The following is an 18,508-nucleotide window of genomic DNA, read 5'->3' as shown; positions in this document are numbered from 1 at the left end:
AAGACGGAGGAATATGGGTTTGGTTTGGTGGTGTTCTTTGGGGGACGAGGCAGAGCTTCACAATCATCAGGCAACCTGTAGCTGCGTCGTCCCTGTGCTTGTGCTTGTGCTGGTGCTGGCTGTACGTAGTAGCGGTGCACCCCAGCTCAACTGAAGCTACTAGCCTCAGCCCGCCCGCACTACCTGCTGTGCACGGGCGCCAGATGTGGCTTGGTGGTTGGCACTTAGAGACATTACTGTGGCGTCAGGTGGGGCGCGTCTAGCCACCTATTCTACTCACGGAGGAGGACCGGTGGTAATCAAATCCGGCGGCTTCCAATTATCTAAAGTACCTAATCTGGAAGCAAGAGACTCAGGCAGTTGAGTCTAGCGATTAATCATGTCCCAAAGCGTTATGCGCACCGAAGTGTATTGGATATCAGCCGCACATTATTGACGACCAAGGCATCCAAGCCCTCAGCAACTTGTTTCTGTCATTCCGGTGTGTCAGCTACCGCAGTGCAAATGAATCACCCAAAATAAGATACACACCTTGGCAAACTCAGGGATATCGTTCAATGCCCCGTACGACCCGCAGAACAAGCCAAGCTCCTTGACGTGCCGGATGAGTTTCGGCGCGGCCACGAGGGGCTCCGACGCCATGACGATGCCCTGCAGCCCCCACTGCCGGGCGAACCGGATCGCGCGCTGGAGGCTGGTCGCCCGCCGGTCGCCCGCGTCGCCGCTGACCATGGAGTCGTTGAGGAACAAGACCGGGTACGTCTTCTGCTTGGTGGACAGCAAGATGCAGATCTCCGGGTTGAAGCAGGTGAAAAATATCGAGCGACTTTTGCCTCCGTTGAGCTCGAACACGACATCGAGGATGTCGTCCAGGTACTGATTCATCTCGGTGGCGTACGGCTCGAGGCCCCAGTCCTCCACCTCGGACAGCATCGGGTACTTCAGCTCGATGTCGAAGCTAACGTCTTCGGGGAACTTCTCAAAAGCTGCCGCAGCGTGACGAAGCGGTCGTGGATGAAGTCGCCACGGGTGTTGCCCTTCATGTTGCGTATCGAGTAGTCCACCGTGTGCTTCATGCGCTGGAGCATCGCATTTGAGACTGGGTTTTGTCGCCCGCAGAGCGATCGGCTTGATCTGCGGGGAGGCTGACTTGGCCGACACCTCTCATCCCACGGCAAGCGGCCTCGAGGCGCATCATGATGGGGATCAGTTTGTGAATCGCTGATGGCCATCCACTGCGCATGTGTCAAGGAATGGACAGGGGTATCCAGCCCCGTCTCGCTCACCGCCCAGTCATGATAGATCACCGGTACTTGGTCTCGTGTAACCTGAACATCGAACTCGATGAAGTCAGCACCATTATCCAGTGCACTCTCGAGCGATAGGAGCGTATGTTCTCCGATCTGAAGCCTTCTGAGCTCGTTCTCGTTCAAACCCAAGCCTAGAGAGAAGAGGGTTAGTGCGTGAGTCTGCCCAGATCCCGATGAATGTTACTCACCTCGATGACCAATCACCTGGGCCGGCGCAAGCGAGCGCATATTTTGAGGTCGGTTCACCAAAGTCCCCTGTTTTGGTATGAATGGCTTGCAAACCAAGAACGTGAACGAAACAGAACCGACGAAATCACCATCGGGGCTAACAAGAGCAACTGCTGAGTCTCGTCTCAAGCTCTGCCGTTCCGAGCGGAACCACCCCTTGATAGAGTCGAGTAATGCAAATGCCGAAGCGATCAGTTTGGGTTTTTCGTCAGGGCCCTCGTTCATCTCGAAGAGTTTGAAGTTTAATTTTACCCCGTCCATATTCTCGGTCAAGAAATGCCATGTGGTATCCCCAACGTCCCCTAAGAACGGCAACGAAAGCCTGTATGAGATGTTCGGACACTCAATCGCCGATACTTCGAGATATCTGTGGCTCGATGTGACCAGCACTTTTGTCTTGTGAACATGGCCTTTTAAATCAACAGGATCTCTCCTGTCGGCTACGTCAAAGGAGCCAAGGTTGACGAAGAGTGACGATAACACAGGGTCATCGCTAGAGAGATCTGCAATATACGTTGGCCGTGGAATCCCGCATGTCGCCGATTCCGACGGGGGAGGCTTCGATGTCCTTGGTTCCATCAGATTTCCTATGCCTGTCGGCGTTGCATTCTGTAGCATAGCAACGATGCGCATATGCCCACGATAGGCCGCATGGTCTAACGCTGACCAGCCACGACGATCTTGATGGTGTAGGTTTGCCCCCGCGAGAACAAGGAGTCTGGCCACGTCAAGGTGATCGCACACGCAGGCCACTGTCAGCGGCGTCCAATGATAGGAGTCATCGGTAATAGAGAGGTATGTCTCATCTGTCGTGTCCAGGAGGACTTTGACAATGTCAATCTGGCCTAATCGCGCTGCATTGTACAGAGGCGTATAGCCATACTGCTTCTGGACACCGAGTCCCTTCCCTAGTTTTATCAGTATATGAACGATGTCAATTGACTTCGATCGTATTGCCACATTCATCAAGGGACCTACATGTTCTTCAGTGAAGACCAGCGACTTGCCGTCCAGTCGACGCATGTCCAGATCAACAAACATGTTGACAATATCCGAATGGCCAGAAATCGCGGCTAGACTTAATGGCGTTTCTCCAAAGGCATCAACCTCCAGCGTCGCCGAAAGGCCCATGAGCTTGATCATTTGTGAAGATATTTCGACTAGACCGTGCTGAGCCGCATAGTGGAGGGGCAAGCGTTGTCGCCAGTCCTTGGCCCATAGAAGATGATGCTGGTAAGGCGACAAATGTTTGATGATCTTGTCAAGAGTACTATGGTTTGACGTGTTGACAGTGAGGCTACTGCCGCGACAGAACTGCGTAATGAGCTGTTGCAAGGGATCTTGGTGAATACAAAGCTCCCCGCCCAATGTTACTGTGATCTCGTCCAAGAGTGATTCGATACAGTCAATGGAGTGATGTAGAATGGCAACCTGAGTGACCGAGTAGAGCATTGCTTGATTCTCAAGGTATGACACGGGCGATGCCAGCACGACCATGAGAGCAGATGAGTCGTCTGCAATTATCTCCTCGACGACATCGTCCTGGGAGCAGCCAAGTGCGACCGGGTCTACCACTTCCAGTATCAGCGAGCGTGAAGAAGCGGTATCTCCATCTTCCAGTCTCAGGTTGATCGTTCGCTGGAGGGCTCCTAACAATGCCGTCATCAGGGTCATCTCCTTCGACCAGGGCCGCACGTAGAGCGGGCCATTGCCGTGGTTTTGCCATGTCCAATTCTCCGTGGTTGCCCTTGCCTTCTGGATGATTCTCGCGATTGCATCCCTGTTGAGCCTGCAAAAGACGTCAAGTTGCTCGATGAAGGACAGGGCTTCCCAGAGGTTGAACTCGAGGTCTCTCAGCTCGGGAAGAGCAACTTTTGTCCAGTCGGGCAGCACCGGCGAGGCGGCAGGCTGGATAGAGAATCTTGACTTTATGGCCTGGAACCAGAGGCTAACTAGGCTAGACTGTTTATCGACAAACTGGTCCAGTCGGACTGCTTGCTCGCTCAAGGAACGTCTCAAGACTGTTGGCGTAGAGAATGAGTCAACTTCCACGCATGCAACAAACAAACCATTGCTACAGCACCAGCGGCAGTGCCAACTCACTTTCATATCTCCGATCGCCAAAGTCCCTTCGCTTCAAAGTTTGCTTGAGGTCATCGTAATTGAGGTAGGCATTTGCCCATTGCGGTCTCTGCGATTTGTAAAACTCGTGCCCAAATTTCATGTTGCTGATGGGCGCGACGTGTCGGTGAGGAGAGAAGGAGTAGAGGCCAGCCAAGGGAGGATGTGAGCAATGTAAGTAAGTCAATCTCAATCACAAGGCTCCTCCTGCTGATAAGTACCCGTTGGGAAATGCGGGCGGTTGAAGTCGTATATAGACATTTACCTGCCGCACCAAGTAATTGATTAGTTGGACAATACGTTAGTCGGTGTCTTGGTTCTTGGCTTATTCACTCGCCCTTTATCAGAGGGTATCAATCACTCGTTGCGCGCCGTGCGTTGGACGTGGAGGCTGGTGTGATGGCCGTGACGGCATTGTGTGGCCGTCTGAAGCAAACGGAAGCTCCTGCCGCCTTCATTTTGTTTGCTTGTTTTTTTCTGTGCTGTCTCACCCTCCTCATATGCCTTCTACAATATTCGGCTTGACCAAGGTGTGGTGCGAATGACGTGGATGGGCGGTATATTGGTCTTGACGATCAACTGCTGGTCAGAGCCAATAAGTCCAATGGCTGGGTAGATGATGTGAGCCATGTGGGGCTTATCAGATGTTGTTGCAATCATTATACTGCATGTAGCAGAGAGATAGCAGGAGCAAGGAGCATGCATGTACATGGAATAGACGCGGAATAGTAGGCTGCTCTAACCTTAATAGTCCTCCTCTATCTCGCTTCAAGGCGAATCATCGAAATTAGACATTAGTAAATGCGAGCGTCAGCCTACACATTTGGGCCAGATCCCTTCGTCGTCTCTTGAGGGCCCGACTGTGCCATGTTTCTCTCTTTGAGATAAGTCATATGCAAACTCTTCCTCTTTGTGCAATATATTTGGTTGCTTCCCCATGCTGGTTTCTTTGTAGTACTCCTAAACAGGTCCCTTTTGGTATTCCAAACAAAGCAAAACAAGCAATATGTCGCCATGCGCAAATCTCGTAGCTTCGTGCTTGATAAGTGGCTTTCTAAGTCCAATTGCGAGGTGAACAAGTAACAAAAGCTGAAAGTCATTTTTCGCATATTCGAAAGCACCTAAGACTCTCTCCCTCTCTCATATTCTTTACCACCAAGTGCCCATCATGGCGAAGCATCGTAAGACCGAAGAATCGGCTGCGACCCGTCGACAGCCACGGCGTGCAGCTAAAGAGGCGCTACCACCCATTGTCAACTATTCTTCTACCGAGCCAACAGCAGTAGTGACCGAGAGAAACTCCAGAGCTGGGGTCAAGAAAGCTCCCAAGAAGAGATGGGGACGCCCCGGTGGGAGGTATCAGCTCACCGAAGCCCAAGTTCACGAGGCGGCGGGCGTGGTCGGGCAAGAACCCAAGCAGGAAGCTGTCAAGAAAGGCAGCGAGAAACTGCAACCTCCGGAGGGTACGAGGGTTAAGGGGCTAAAACCCAAGCCCGCCGGGGTACAGAAGGCGACGGCGTCCACAGGGGGCCCTGGGCGCCCGAAGAAGATGCTCACAACCGCTCAGGCCATCAAGAAGCTGGCCGTCAAATTCGATGGCGAAAACGAAGAGGAGAGAAACAAGAAGTCCAAGAAGAAAAGAAAAGAGAAGAAGTTCATGGAGGATGACCCTGTCTTGCGAGAGGATAAGGAAGAAGGCCTCCAGCGGAACCTGCGTTGGCTACCCGTCCGGGGACTGCGCCGGCCCCCTCACAGAGCCCCGAGGGGTTGCACCCGCAGGTCTGGAAGTCTTACGAGGCTTTGAACAGCTACATGTGCGAATTAAGTCCTGGAAGGGAACGTCACCCCCAAGACGAGGGAGAAGGGGTAAGGGAGGAAGAGGAGGAAAAAGAAGAAGACGAAGAGGCAGATGTCGACAACCACCAGCCTTTGAAACGACCGGCTGGGGTTCCTGAACCTCTGTGGCACGCCTACCACTCATTTGACGACTGGATGTTTAGAAGGTGCCTTACCCCTGACGAGGTCCGCATGCTACCACTTGAAAAGACGGTTGATAAGGCATGGCCAGGCGCCCCGGATGGATTCAAGTACATTGCCGAGGACGTCCTCGTTTTCGATGATCCCGAAAAGGTCGAGGGTACTGCATTCGAATACAAGCTTACCGACTGTCACCTGGAGCAGCTTAAGTCAGGAAGACGAGTGAGCATGGGGAGACGCCCATCCCAGTCCCCAGATATCGACCTTGGCACATTTTTGCCGCACGAGGATCTTGTGATGAACGAAATTGACTCGGATCTGGCCGGATGGATATGAAGTACAGTTAGAAAGGTGTGTACTTGAGTAGGGCTTAAGTAGAAAGAGTTTTTGCTTGAGCATCCGTTAATATCTTTATTCATTAAATACGTGACTTCGTCCCATCCGTTGAACCATTAATCATCCACCAATGTAACTGCCTGTTCACCTGTAGTGTAGGGCGATAATACTAGATAGCAAGGGTAGTACAAGATGACATCAGTTCATACAATTCGGTTGACCCTCAATCCTGCATCCGCTCCGACAAGGTGTCAACCAGGATCTTAGCATCTGCGCGTAGGTCTCCCAGAAACTTCTTCCTCTCCCATGAGCCTTTGGCCGGTACCTCGAGCGGGTTCTTTTGCTTTCGATAAGCGGCGAACACCAGGCCACTATTCAGTGGACAGGTCGTCGTCTCCTGGTTCATTGTCACCCGGTCACAGTTGAAGGAATGCATCCAGCCCCGACTTATCGCATCAGATGATGTCGCAGGCTTTTCGTACTCAAGCCACTCCGTGTATTGAAGGATCTTAAGATGCACTTTGGTGTAGATCTTGAAGGGTTCTTCCAGGTCGCTTAACCCAAATGCTGCCAGAAACCGTCCGTTTGAAGGTGCTTCGGGCTGCATAGCGCCAGTAGGGCATGACGTAGGTCCTTGGTTCGCAACGGAAATTTGCGCTGGAGAATAAAAAGGATCTGTCGACTCCCGCGGCCACAAGTTGACTAAATAAACCACATCGAAGCTGTACTTCTTGGCAATTCCAGCCGCCATGATTGCTCCTAAAGCACCTGCCGCATTATTAGGCAGCGACGGGGCAATGAAAAGAGGCTCTGTCGGCGTTTCTGGAGGCGTGATCTCCCCAGAAATGGGCTTAATGGCGATGGCTGGTGGTTTATGGGGTTTCAAGCCGGCAGTCCCACGCTTCTTAGTGGTCCGGCTCGGCAAATCTTTGGGGGGTAAGGGTGGAGGCTTCTGTGCATTCACTGAAGGAGTGCCTGGTCTTGCCTCTGCAATGTCTTCATCGCTCAATGCGTATATATCATCAAGAGTAGGTTCTTGCAGAATGTGCTCCTTTGCAATGTTTGAGGCCATGAGGGAAAGAGTGATAGCACTCTGCGTTCGCTTCAACCGAGATCGAGGCAGAACGGCGATGTGACCTGTCTCGCCTCTCCCGATTGCCGACTCTGCCTGCCTGGCAGCCATAGTATTCCGTGGGGACTCGCGCTGGAATTTATCAGTCCCGCCATTATCATAATGATCTGACGTCGCACTTTGCTCGGGTATTGTTGTTGGCACACTGCCGACTGACGTGTCGGCGACGCTAAACGACCTCGATGTCCTTTGAAGAGAGTCTTCGCTGTCTGAGACTGGAGGCGAGTATGTGAGAGGTTGGGACCCCCGAAAACCAGAGTCAAGCTTGGGGAACAAAGAAAGCTTTCTCTCGGGTAATCTGACACCCTGTCGAGAACGGCGGCTTGAGCTTCCAGCTAATTTGCTGGAGGGAGATCTCGTACCAGGAATGCCACTAGTTCTTTCGATTGGCGAAGGCTTTAAGATCATGGATTCCGCTGTGTCGTCCCGGGCAGTCGGTGCAAGGCAGTCCCCCTGTGGCGGTGGTTCGAGTGGACTTAACAGCATTGAGATGTGCCTCGGAGACCAATCCAATAAGCCACTCTCGAAGGGTTTTGCTTCAGGTGTCTTGGGGGCGCTTTGTGCGACATCTGTTTTGCGTGAGGAGGTATCTGATGTCGAGTAAGTAGCTGGGGTATGTCGAAACAACGAGTCTTCTGGAAACTTGAACTTGGACAGCTGACGAGCTGTGTCAGACTCACGTGGGTATTCGGATGATACGGGCGAGTCCTCGCTGCAGTTTGAGCTTCGTGATGTTATCGTCTTTTTTGCTCTGGCATAGTTGGATGATGATGTTCTCTCAAAATGATCACCAGTGTCCACAAAGCTTGACCGGCTACTTCTGTCATCCTGAAGCCCATGATCCGTCGGCTTCTCTCTGACGAATTCTTCTTCTCTTGGCGTCATGCGCATGGACTTAGGATTCATATATGGTGGCGAAGGAAAGGAAAAGCTGTCCAGCGCGGGCGAGTTTCCGGAGCTGGTCTTGTCCCTCTTTCTGGAGACATTAAAGAGTCTCTCCAATCTTTCAAGGCCGCTAGCCATCTTGCTGGTGGCTATGAATCTGTGCTGGCCTATGGTATATATTTCTTTACCAAAGTTAGCGCCGCGGTAATGAAAGCTAGGTGAGTACTATTTGGCACGACATACCTTGAATATATTTGCTGTCGGATAGGGGGTGTAGTGGTCTTGCTTGAGTACGAAGAGGAAGTTGGCCGGCTGTGGCCTGGTAGTGTTAACGCACAGAGGCACCAGGTAGCTGGTAGATGTATGAGGGACGGTGGGTATGTGACGACTGGCGACAAGGTGTAGAAATAACGGCTGGTTTCATGGAAGGCTGTCCACTGCAGTATTGGATCAAGTAGCACAGGACTCGGCCAAGGGCGGCATTGATGTATCACAGGTTGTAGACATATGCTGTGCAACAACTTCGAAGGGGCCCAGAGATGATGGCACAACCGAGACGGACTTCGGTACTCGATAGCACAACAGGTCCCAGGGATGGCAAACCTCTTTAAGCAGGGTGTCAAACGAGAGATCCGGAGTTCTGGACGGCGATTGGGGTTCGGAGAAATTATAGATGGGCTTGGGGGAAGTAGGGAACGAACGACAGGTTCTTCCCTTGGTGTCTCAACCCACTGGTGTCGTAGACCCAGGGATGTAGCGATGCCCGTAAAGAAGTAATTGGTTTTTCCAGGTTAGCGTAGAAGCCGTTAGGCCCTTGTGGCTGCACCTGCGTAATAAGTGGAAGGGTTTTTCTTTCTTGGAATGTGTTGTTTCCTTTTTCTTATCAGCGCCTGGTGGTAGGACGAGAGGGTATACAGCTGACTGAGAAGGACGCAGCTGACTGGATGACCTGGGGTGGGTTGTGAACAGACAATGGAAAATTGCAGTCAGCATGAGCCGTCATGCGAGGTAAAAAAAACAACGCTGACCCAAGACTTCATGACAGCAGATTCCAGCGATGGAGAAGATGACGAGACCCAACGGTGCGATTGTCAAGCAGAACAGGCAGACTGCATGTGCAAGTGAATGTAACCGTGATGCGGGACCATCCATCAACGAGACCAGACGACCAAATCCATAACATACATAAGTGTATGTACATTCAGCGGGCACGTAGATTTCATGTCATGCCATTGGTTCGTTTGGGGTCCGACCTGTCAAGTTTGGAATGTACGTCGCGGGGGGGCGGGGGTAGCTTCCAACTATCTAAACCATTCGATGGTCGCTGGTCGATGGTCGATCTCAAGCTCCCCGCTAGTGTCGGTGCCTGCCTGCCCTTGATATACTTTCTTCGCCTTCCCCTACCTGAGGTCATTAATTCACCTCCAGCCATCATCTGCTTTCAGCCAATACGTTACCTCCATATATCCATCGCATCTTGCATCTTGCATCTTGCGATATGCATTTGAATCAAGTGAATGACGCGAATGGTTCTCGTGGGCATGGCCCAAGCAATCCCACCCTCGGGCCTTTTCCTTTGTCGTCATCCCATTCTGGAATGTGTCGAATGCTTTACCTACATTTATTTGCCCATCTGTTGGTTGGCAACTGTCGGTGGCGCCCGATTTCTGCCGGCCTCATCACCTCACCGGAATCCACCACCGGTCCTATCTTGCCCGTTGCAAACCAATTAAGGGTGGGAATATTGGAATGGCTGCCATATGGGACTAGTCGGCGTCCATGGGGAGGGGAGCCAGTATCCGAAGAGAGGGCTGTCTCCGGAGCGCCACTAACCTACCTGCTAACATGAACGTTCTTTAGCCCTGCGGCTGCTTATTTTCTTTCTTTTTTTGGTGGGCAGTTTCTTTTGATGTCGGAAGGCATGGCATGGTTTCTATTTTCCCTCCTGCCGCAACCCGGATTCTAAAGGAGTCGCCTAATGCACGCTCAGATCCGCGGTTAGCATGCAGCCAAAATTTGCTTGGACGGGCCTCGCGATGCCTACGTTACCTACATCTTTTCATTCTAACTATCTATTGGTTGTGGCAGACATAAATTCCGTGATGACCAGAGCAGAATCGAGACACCCGTAGTTGGCCTCCTGCCCGTATCTCCTTCCGGTACCAACAAGGAGCCTGCTCGGTGTGATTTACAATTGGGGCACACGATTGAATCAGCCATAAGTGCCTGGGGTAGGCAGAGCAAGAAACGTGTGTCTAAAAAGCAACTGCTCGGCGGCGCAAATGGCTGCTGGGTCCAACATTAGGTGCGCCCAACGGAAACGGTGCCCTCCTCGCGCTCTCTCCCTCTCGTTCTGGCGGATATGCAATCCCCCTTGGCACCTTGTTTAATCACCGGGTGGTTCAATATGGCCAGAAACGCTACCGTGGATGCTGTTCTCTGGCAATATCAACGAAGGATTGTCGGAATCACGTTGATCAATAATTTCACGAGTTGACTGCTCGGGATAGGCCCGTACTGCACTGGCGGCAAAACCCCCGTCACACCCCGGATCTCTGGACAGCGTACTCCGTAATGTCTAGACCAAAATACATCAGTGGCTCTATTTCAGCCCCCTTGCCAAGGCAACACCTAAGGCCGCTCTCCCCACATGATCACCGACTTCGCCATGAGACGTTGCTTTTTCTTTTTCCTGCCATCTGGACATCTTACATGGGAACCCTTGCTCTGATCTGAGAGTTGCTTGTGCGACCAACGAATCGGCTTTCAACTCGCCCTTCCTTCAGCAAGCAGTAGTAGGGGAGTTTGTAGCTGCCGCCTATACATGCATGGCCCCTCCATGTAATGTACGTTGGAAGCATGGCCGGGACGGCACAGCGAACCTTAGTTGCAGTTTTAAGACGTTCGTTCTGCGCGACTACCTCTGAGACTGCATGAGCAACTAGGGGAACCACCGGATTTTTTTTGGAGCGCTCGAAACACGGGAGACAATAGCCTGGGAGGCTTAGTGTTCTGGCTCACTAAGTCATGGCCTGCAGAAGAACTCGCTGCTCTTTCTCCGCGACAGGTCAATCAGTATGCGACCAGTCGAATGAGACGAGGCGTTTCTTGCCGATCCTTTGATCTCACTGGATTGGTAACCTGTCGCCGAAAACCAAGGTGGCTTGAACGTTTTCGGGCGTACTCTGATGGGTGCAGGTCATCAAAGAAACAAACACCGCAACCCAATCCTCAACTCCCAAAAAGCACCCGCCAAGGGCAAGCATCATGGTCTCCGTACAAGACTACGTTCTGACAGTTATCGCTTACTTATGCTGAATACAAGTGCGAGCTTGCTTCTGAGGTTACCATCAATTCCCCCAAGCAAGGACAAAGTGTTTGTCTCAGACCCTGTAGTTCGATCTGGAGTTGGAGTGTCTTATCCTCGAAGTGGTCTATCCAGCCTATGGGCCTCCTGAAGACCTTGCGAGGGAGGGCAATCGTTCAGACTCATATCTTTTCCAATCTATCAAGATTGACTCATGTTGGATGCTGCCACATCGACCCCCAAGAAGACGATACGTCACTGCTGAAACCGGAGCCTCGCTCATAGTGCAGGCTATTTCGGTTGAACAAAGAACTCAGGCCAGCAGTTCACGCCCACATAGATTAACTGGCATGGATCTACCGATTTGGCAATCGGTGATAGTTGACTGATCGATCGGGTTGTTCGAGAGCAATTTCAGCTATAATAGGTGTGTCAGGTAGTATCTGGCTGCCCATAGCAATCTAATCATTTTGCGGCTGGGTGAGAGAGAGAGAGAAAGAGAGATCGTGGGTGGTTTGGTGGTGGTACCGATCCGGCAATCTGTCTTAGCGTGCGGTATCTTACTGAGGAGTAGAGCCAATGATCCTCGGAGCAGAAGCGAACAAGAGGGCCGTCCCGGATACCAAAACCCCATCCCCTCCTTCCCTTCTCCTACACCTACATTACATCTCGTCCTATCTCTCCAATACGTTACCTACTCCGTGCATACATACGTACACGCATGCATGCATATACTTGCGACCAGGTTGTCAGGCTACGCACAGCGGCTCCGTGAATTGGCCCAAATGTAGTTGCTAGGAATAGCAGGCTGCCAGGGGTAAAGCTTCGTCGAGGTCGCCAAGCAGTAGGTGGTTGTGAGAATTTGTAAACAAGGGAAGACGCTACTGGTTCCTGCATGAGGTCGCTGTGGTTTTCTCGGCAATAGCCAGAAGTGGCGGCACTGCGTCCATGTCCAGTCACGATGCGGCGACTATAACGTCTTTCGATCAACGAATCACCCTTGGATATATGCCGATGGTAAGAATGCGGCATTGTTTGTTATATTCTTACTATCATTATGTGCTCACGTAACCCAGCGTCTTCCCCCTTCGCACAGATGCACAGTGGGCAGTGTACAAAACCAAACCCAATCTCCGAAGGTTAAGTTTCCGTCGGCAACACCGTGACAACCGCTGAGAGCACTGCAGTAAAAGGAGTGGGAAGATGATCCCAAGTTTTGTCATGCATAGAAACAAAATGTATTATGCCCAAGGCCGCACGGATGTGTGACAGAACTCGACACTGGCCGACAGATAGCAAGCAGCCTTAAGGTCTGTCAATGTAATGCCGTAGACATACACATAGACATACATACACTGACAAAACACACCGCATCTTGGTCGCGCACAAGGTCGCGTCTATACGCACCTATGGCATATTTATGCCTTTTCCCCCCACCGAGATCATCCGGCAGAAATAAGAATAAAAGTTGGATTTATTGGTATTGGTTGTGGTGGTACTGCTTGCTGCCTAGCCCTGGCTAAAGAAGCTGCTGTAGCTCTCTACCGTGTCTCCAGCGTTGATCAGATGGGCAGTCCACACACATTGTGATATGTAGCACCAATTCATCTAATCCCATGGTGGTTGTAGCAGTGCGATATCATGTAAGGGGCAAAGGGGTGTGGGGGTGTTTTCCGTATCCCCTCGCAATGAATCTGGCACGGCCATTACTACTATTGGAATGGTATCGTCAGTTCCGTTCCACCTTTGGTGGATGAGAGACACGAAACTGGCGAGCATTGGTCGAATGGCCAGAACGTCATGCTCACGCGACTTTCAGCTCTCCCTCCTCCACGAGAGGGCGAGACACACTGCTTCGTTCTCTTGTAGGTAGCACATCGCCAAAAACACACAGCCGGGGGTGTGACAAAAATCAAGACGTTCCTTCATTAGGGCAGGATGACCAAAGGCATCCCGAGGATACTTACTGTATTCGGAGCTGAATATCTCGTCCAAATAAAGCCTCTTGAGGCTGGGCATGGGTGGGAGAGGAGACTGGGGCAGCTTTTGCCGATGTTCTAGTCATGTACGACAACAACAGCATATATACATGAGCGCCCATACACTGGCTTGATAGGCTCTTCTAGATTTGGCCAGCCGGTCCTGTCTCATTCGTTCATTAATATTCATTTTAGAGCTGGCAGCCTCGTTCTGTGAGGACGGTCGAGCCGAGCCGGTTCTTACTTTTTAGCCTTCTGGCCTTCATGTGAGATTGCGAGACACGACGCTGGTTTGCACGAGAGAAAGACATCAATTCTCGTGTTGATGGTTCCCCCATATTCTTGTCTCCTATCGCACCAAGTGAGTCCACAGCGATCCAGACATGCAACGGTCAAAGTGTCTCGGCCCTCCCCACGTGCTACTGCCGTCCCTTCCATGAGGCAAGATTCGTCCACCTAGGTAGGTACCTTTCACAGCTTCGCATCCGGCTCATCCTCACCAAAGAGCTCCAAGAAAGAAGGATGGACCTCGTCCGTGAGGTCACTGGCTTGCAGGCTGCGACCCTTCTTCTTGAAAGCGTTACGCGAGCAGAGCTATGAGGTTGTGTTAGTAACCACGCAAATTAACCCTGATGGGGGTTGCTGGGGAAATCGACGAGGAAGCGGTACTTACCCTCGTAATAGCGCAACCACCAAACGCCGCGAGACCAAGCAACTCCTTCGACTCCAACTTGTTGCCGTGGTCCCAGAGGCCCTCGAGGTACGCCTGGCGCCAGCCCAAGAAGGTGGCGATGCTGCCCGTCAAGGTATCGCCCTGCCCACCGCTGCGCTTGAGCCCACCCTCCAGGTCGACGACCATGGTATGCTCGCCGTTGCTGACCATGTCGTGCCCGCCCTTCTGGACGATGGTGACGCCGCCGAGTGCCCGCGACAGGGCCTCCACCTTGGCCGAGGGGCTCTTATCGCTGTCCGCCGCGTCGCCATTATCGCCGTCGGGCTTGAGCCCCTTCCAGAGGCGACCGAATTCGACGACGTTGGGCGTCAGCACCACCTCCTGCCAGCCGATGAACAGCTCGGGCCGGCTGGTCACGATGGCGAGGGCGTCGGCGTCGAGCACCACGGGCATCTTCTGCTTGCGGGCCGCCGCCAGCACCTTGGCGCACGTCTCCTGCATCAGCGGGTCGCGGCCGAGGCCCGGCCCGATGACGAGCACGTGTAGGCGGCCGAGCATGTCGATGATCTTGCTCGACACCTTCTCCGGGTCCGTGTCCTCGGGCGCCGGGCAGTCGTTGGAGGACGCCGAGGGCGACTGGCGCATCAGCGGGTGGACCATGAGGTTGGGCGAGTACGTTTTGATGACAGCGCCGGCGCCGGGCGTGCAGATCACGTGGGACTGCGCAGGTTTTGATCAGCGAGACTGTACACTCTAGATGTTGGGATATATAGGCACGTGAACATACCATATCGCAACCCAGCCTTGCACTGGCCATGGCAGAAAAATACGGAGCTCCTGTGTAATCCTCGCTACCTCCAATGACAGCAATACGGCCCAGCTGACCTGGAAGACTACCGTTAGTCTGGGTTCAGATGTCTCTTGGCCGTCGTTGCGAACTTACCCTTGTGAAACTTCTCCAGCATGGGCGGCACCATTTGGCGCACCTTGCCCAAAATCTCCTTGGTAGCGGCCGACATCTCGGCAGACTCAGCACTCATGTCTGTACGGCGACAAGCCTCTTTGAAGCAATTGAAATGAGATGATGTAGGGTTGCTGGAGCAATGGCTGCAATGCAGATTCAATATACTAAGTCGTCGTATACCAAGGGCTAAGTCAAAGTCGGACAATGATGGGATGGTTGCTTTGCATGAAGGTAGGAGGAACGTGAGGTCCGGCAATGGGTTTGAAATATGACATCACGGGATCCAGAGCTCCATATGAGCCGCATCATAGAAAGACTTTATCAGAACAGAGCTACAGGCAGCCCAAAAATAAATCAATGACTGACTAGCTGAGGAGTATACGCTATATACGCGCTTGTTCACCATATATATCAAACAAGACGATGCGGGTATTTTAGAACATATTAATGAACAAAAGGAATCGAGTGCTCTTGAGTTTGTGGCTCTATTTTACAAAGACTGAGCTGGAGGATATAATTTCCTCTTCCCAACCAATTCCGCACTTTTGCAGCACCCGACTGACATACATCTCGCCTCTAATGAGAAACAGGTCCCGCCAACGAATGCAGAATTCCCGCAGGTATAGACAGATCCTCTCCCTTCACTCCAGCCATCGATTATCTAAGGTACATGCACCTTTTGCTTACGACGTGAAGCTCTTGGTGAACGACGTCACGACATCACGCAGCTTGGCCTCGAGGTCCTTGCTGAGCGCACCCTCCTTGTCGATGGTGGCCAGAAGCTCCGACTCGTTGGTGCGGAGGTGGGCCAGGAAGTCAGCCTCCCACTGGAGAACCTTGTCGACGGGGACGGGGTCCAGGAAACCGTTAACACCGGCGAAGATGAGGGGAACCATCTCGTTGACGGCCATGGGAGAGTATTGCTTCTGCTTGAGGAGCTCGGTCAACTGTAGATAGTGAATGGATTAGCCAGTGCACTTAACACGATTTCAAGGGTATTCCGAATACTTACACGCTCACCACGAGACAGGGTCTGCTTGGTGGAGGCATCCAAATCGGAACCGAACTGGGCGAAGGCAGCGACCTCACGGTACTGGGCCAAGAAAAGCTTCAGGGAACCAGCGACTTGCTTCATGGCCTTAAGCTGGGCGGCGGAACCGACACGAGACACGGACAGACCGACGTTGATGGCAGGTCGGATACCCTTGTAGAAGAGCTCGGCCTCCAAGAAGATCTGACCGTCGGTGATGGAAATGACGTTGGTAGGAATATAGGCAGACACATCACCACCCTGGGTCTCAATGATGGGCAGGGCAGTCAAGGAACCTCCACCGAGCTTGTCGTTCATCTTGGCGGCACGCTCCAGAAGACGCGAGTGCAGGTAGAAGACATCACCGGGGTAGGCCTCACGTCCGGGAGGACGGCGCAGCAGCAGGGACATTTGACGGTAGGCAACAGCCTGCTTGGAAAGATCGTCGAACACGATCAAAGCGTGCTTACCAGTGTCGCGGAAGTACTCACCTGAAATCGATTGTGTTAGCCTCAGGAGACCAAGATAAGACATGATAGTGTATGGTGTACAGAGTGGGAGTAGATGGCATGAACAGAGCGGGTGGAAGGGCACATACCGATGGAGGCACCAGTGAAGGGAGCAATGTACTGCAGGGGAGCGGCCTCGGAGGCAGTGGCGGCAACGATAACGGAGTACTTCATGGCGTCGTTCTCCTCAAGGGTCTTGACGAGCTGGGCAACAGTGGATCGCTTCTGACCGACAGCGACGTAGACACAGTAGAGCTTCTTGGTCTCGTCGTTGCCGTTGTTCCATCGCTTCTGGTTGAGCATGGCGTCGAGGGCGACAGCGGTCTTGCCGGTCTGACGATCACCAATGATCAACTCACGCTGGCCACGGCCAATGGGAACCATGGCGTCGACCGACTTGAGACCAGTCTGGACGGGCTGGTTAACGGATTGACGGGGCAGGATACCGGGGGCCTTGAGCTGGGCACGGCGCTTCTCCTTGGTGTTGAGAGGACCCTTGCCGTCAATGGGGTTACCCAGAGCATCGACAACACGTCCGAGCATCTCCATGCCGACGGGGACATCGACCTAGCACGCATTAGTCGTTGAATTCGCTTTCATGGAAAAGAACTGGTATCCCTCACAATTTCACCCGTTCGCTTGACAGTCTCGCCCTCCTTGACGAGACGGTCAGAACCGAAAAGCACAACACCGACCTGGCCAGCCTCCAAGTTCATGCACATTCCCTTGACACCGGAAGCGAACCTAGGAAGATTGTTAGCCAGGGCCCGTCGTATCCGGGGTTGTTTTGGGGTATACATACTCGACCAGCTCCTCGGCCTGGACATTGGCCATACCGTGCACACGGGCGATACCATCACTGTAGGGCGCCAAAGTCAGTATGCCAATTCCAATTGATCCAATTGAGCGTAGCCCGAGACGGCGATTTTCATGGCGATGGTCGAGGTCGATGGGACGATGACGCCAGAGTTGGCTCTTATGTGTTGTCGAGACTCGTTGTCGCCCATGAAAATCCCGACTCGGCTAGTCCCCACTTTCGATTCGATCATCAACATACCCAACGGAGAGGACACGGCCAGTCTCGGCCAGGTTGGTCTCCTCGGAGACACCACGGATGCGCTGCTCGAGGATGGAGGACACCTCGGTGGGGGTAGCCTTGTCCGAGGCGTAGGAGCGGCTCTGGATTCTGAAGGCTGCGCGATTTTGCACCTGGGTAGGTCGAAGAAAAGCTGTTAGCCGAAGCCCCGACGAAATGTTGGAATCAATCATGCAGCTGTGCCCCGAGCTCGTCCGAGCTCTCAATCCAGGCTTAAAAGCTTCCAAAAAGCTCAATTGAGCTGTTCAAGCGCCGTTAAGATGCATTGATGCCGGATGCAGCCGTGGTTCGATGGCATTGAGGCCAGGTCGAGATGGGGAGTGGTGGGAGTGGGAGCCACACTTACCGCAACAGCTCTACCAGAGGTAGAGACGGCGCTCACGGCGCGCGTGGACCGTCGGAGGGCGTTGCGAAACATTGTGAAAAGAGGTAACCTTGGATCCTCTAGAAAAAAGAAGGAGAATCAATTGCAACCTCTTTGCAATTGATGGGGAGGCGGGAGGGGAGATTATGGGAGGACGGGTTTGGAAGGGTTTTGGAGGTTCTGAATACAGATCGGAGGGAAGAGAAGAAAAAGCTCTCTTTGCTGGCCCGGACGCACTCACTGGCCGACGGGTCCTGGGACAGTCTGTTCCTTCCCAATTCCAGCTAGCTGACGAGTGCACGTACCAGCCCGCTTCAGACTCTGGGAAGTCTGGAGACTAGAGGCGGGAAAAAAGAATAAGGCGGGCCCGACTTGACCCGATCCGAAAACACCTGCCAGCTGGCCGGCAGCCGCCGCTCCCAACTTGTTGAGAGCTCAACCCAATTTAATCTGTCTGTGGCGCTCTACGCCGTCCGTCCGTACACAGGGTACATTCGATTGGGCATATCTTCGTTGATGCAATTGAATCCTCCCTCTTTGCGACTATCGTGGCTAATGAATCATTTGCTCTACTGTACAGGTCTGTAGTCTCTAATT

The 18,508-nt window shown here is 52.8% G+C and overlaps 6 protein-coding genes across 6 annotated transcripts; 1 reads left to right on the top strand and 5 right to left on the bottom strand.

Annotated features, from left to right (window-relative positions):
- Nucleotides 1-486: 486 nt before the first annotated feature.
- On the bottom strand, nucleotides 487-933 carry PG998_002265 (uncharacterized protein; the record flags this gene model as incomplete). The annotated part of the gene is made up of 1 exon (XM_066869083.1): nucleotides 487-933. One exon carries the CDS (start codon nucleotides 931-933, stop codon nucleotides 487-489), a length of 447 nt encoding a protein of 148 aa, XP_066737498.1.
- An 8-nt stretch (nucleotides 934-941) lies between these two features.
- PG998_002264 (uncharacterized protein) lies at nucleotides 942-3,762 on the bottom strand (the record flags this gene model as incomplete). Its single annotated transcript, XM_066869082.1, has 4 exons — nucleotides 942-1,441; nucleotides 1,499-1,565; nucleotides 2,517-3,559; nucleotides 3,642-3,762. 4 exons carry the CDS (start codon nucleotides 3,760-3,762, stop codon nucleotides 942-944), a joined length of 1,731 nt encoding a protein of 576 aa, XP_066737497.1.
- Nucleotides 3,763-4,827: 1,065 nt separating this feature from the next.
- PG998_002263 (uncharacterized protein) lies at nucleotides 4,828-5,972 on the top strand (the record flags this gene model as incomplete). The annotated part of the gene is made up of 2 exons (XM_066869081.1): nucleotides 4,828-5,385; nucleotides 5,415-5,972. 2 exons carry the CDS (start codon nucleotides 4,828-4,830, stop codon nucleotides 5,970-5,972), a joined length of 1,116 nt encoding a protein of 371 aa, XP_066737496.1.
- A 223-nt stretch (nucleotides 5,973-6,195) lies between these two features.
- On the bottom strand, nucleotides 6,196-8,127 carry PG998_002262 (uncharacterized protein; the record flags this gene model as incomplete). The annotated part of the gene is made up of 1 exon (XM_066869080.1): nucleotides 6,196-8,127. One exon carries the CDS (start codon nucleotides 8,125-8,127, stop codon nucleotides 6,196-6,198), a length of 1,932 nt encoding a protein of 643 aa, XP_066737495.1.
- A 5,619-nt stretch (nucleotides 8,128-13,746) lies between these two features.
- PG998_002261 (ATP-dependent (S)-NAD(P)H-hydrate dehydratase) lies at nucleotides 13,747-14,988 on the bottom strand (the record flags this gene model as incomplete). Its single annotated transcript, XM_066869079.1, has 4 exons — nucleotides 13,747-13,869; nucleotides 13,949-14,668; nucleotides 14,736-14,833; nucleotides 14,892-14,988. 4 exons carry the CDS (start codon nucleotides 14,986-14,988, stop codon nucleotides 13,747-13,749), a joined length of 1,038 nt encoding a protein of 345 aa, XP_066737494.1.
- A 607-nt stretch (nucleotides 14,989-15,595) lies between these two features.
- PG998_002260 (uncharacterized protein) lies at nucleotides 15,596-17,965 on the bottom strand (the record flags this gene model as incomplete). The annotated part of the gene is made up of 7 exons (XM_066869078.1): nucleotides 15,596-15,859; nucleotides 15,925-16,433; nucleotides 16,541-17,018; nucleotides 17,075-17,195; nucleotides 17,254-17,310; nucleotides 17,509-17,660; nucleotides 17,894-17,965. The coding sequence occupies 7 exons, from the start codon at nucleotides 17,963-17,965 to the stop codon at nucleotides 15,596-15,598; spliced, it is 1,653 nt and encodes a 550-aa protein (XP_066737493.1).
- Nucleotides 17,966-18,508: the final 543 nt, after the last annotated feature.

This window comes from Apiospora kogelbergensis (genome assembly GCF_038363985.1).
Source record: "Apiospora kogelbergensis strain CBS 113332 chromosome Unknown utg000001l_segment0_segment0, whole genome shotgun sequence".
Taxonomy (NCBI): domain Eukaryota; kingdom Fungi; phylum Ascomycota; class Sordariomycetes; order Amphisphaeriales; family Apiosporaceae; genus Apiospora; species Apiospora kogelbergensis.
The sequence above is the reverse complement of the archived record's forward strand: the minus strand, read 5'-3'. Positions and strand labels throughout refer to the sequence as shown.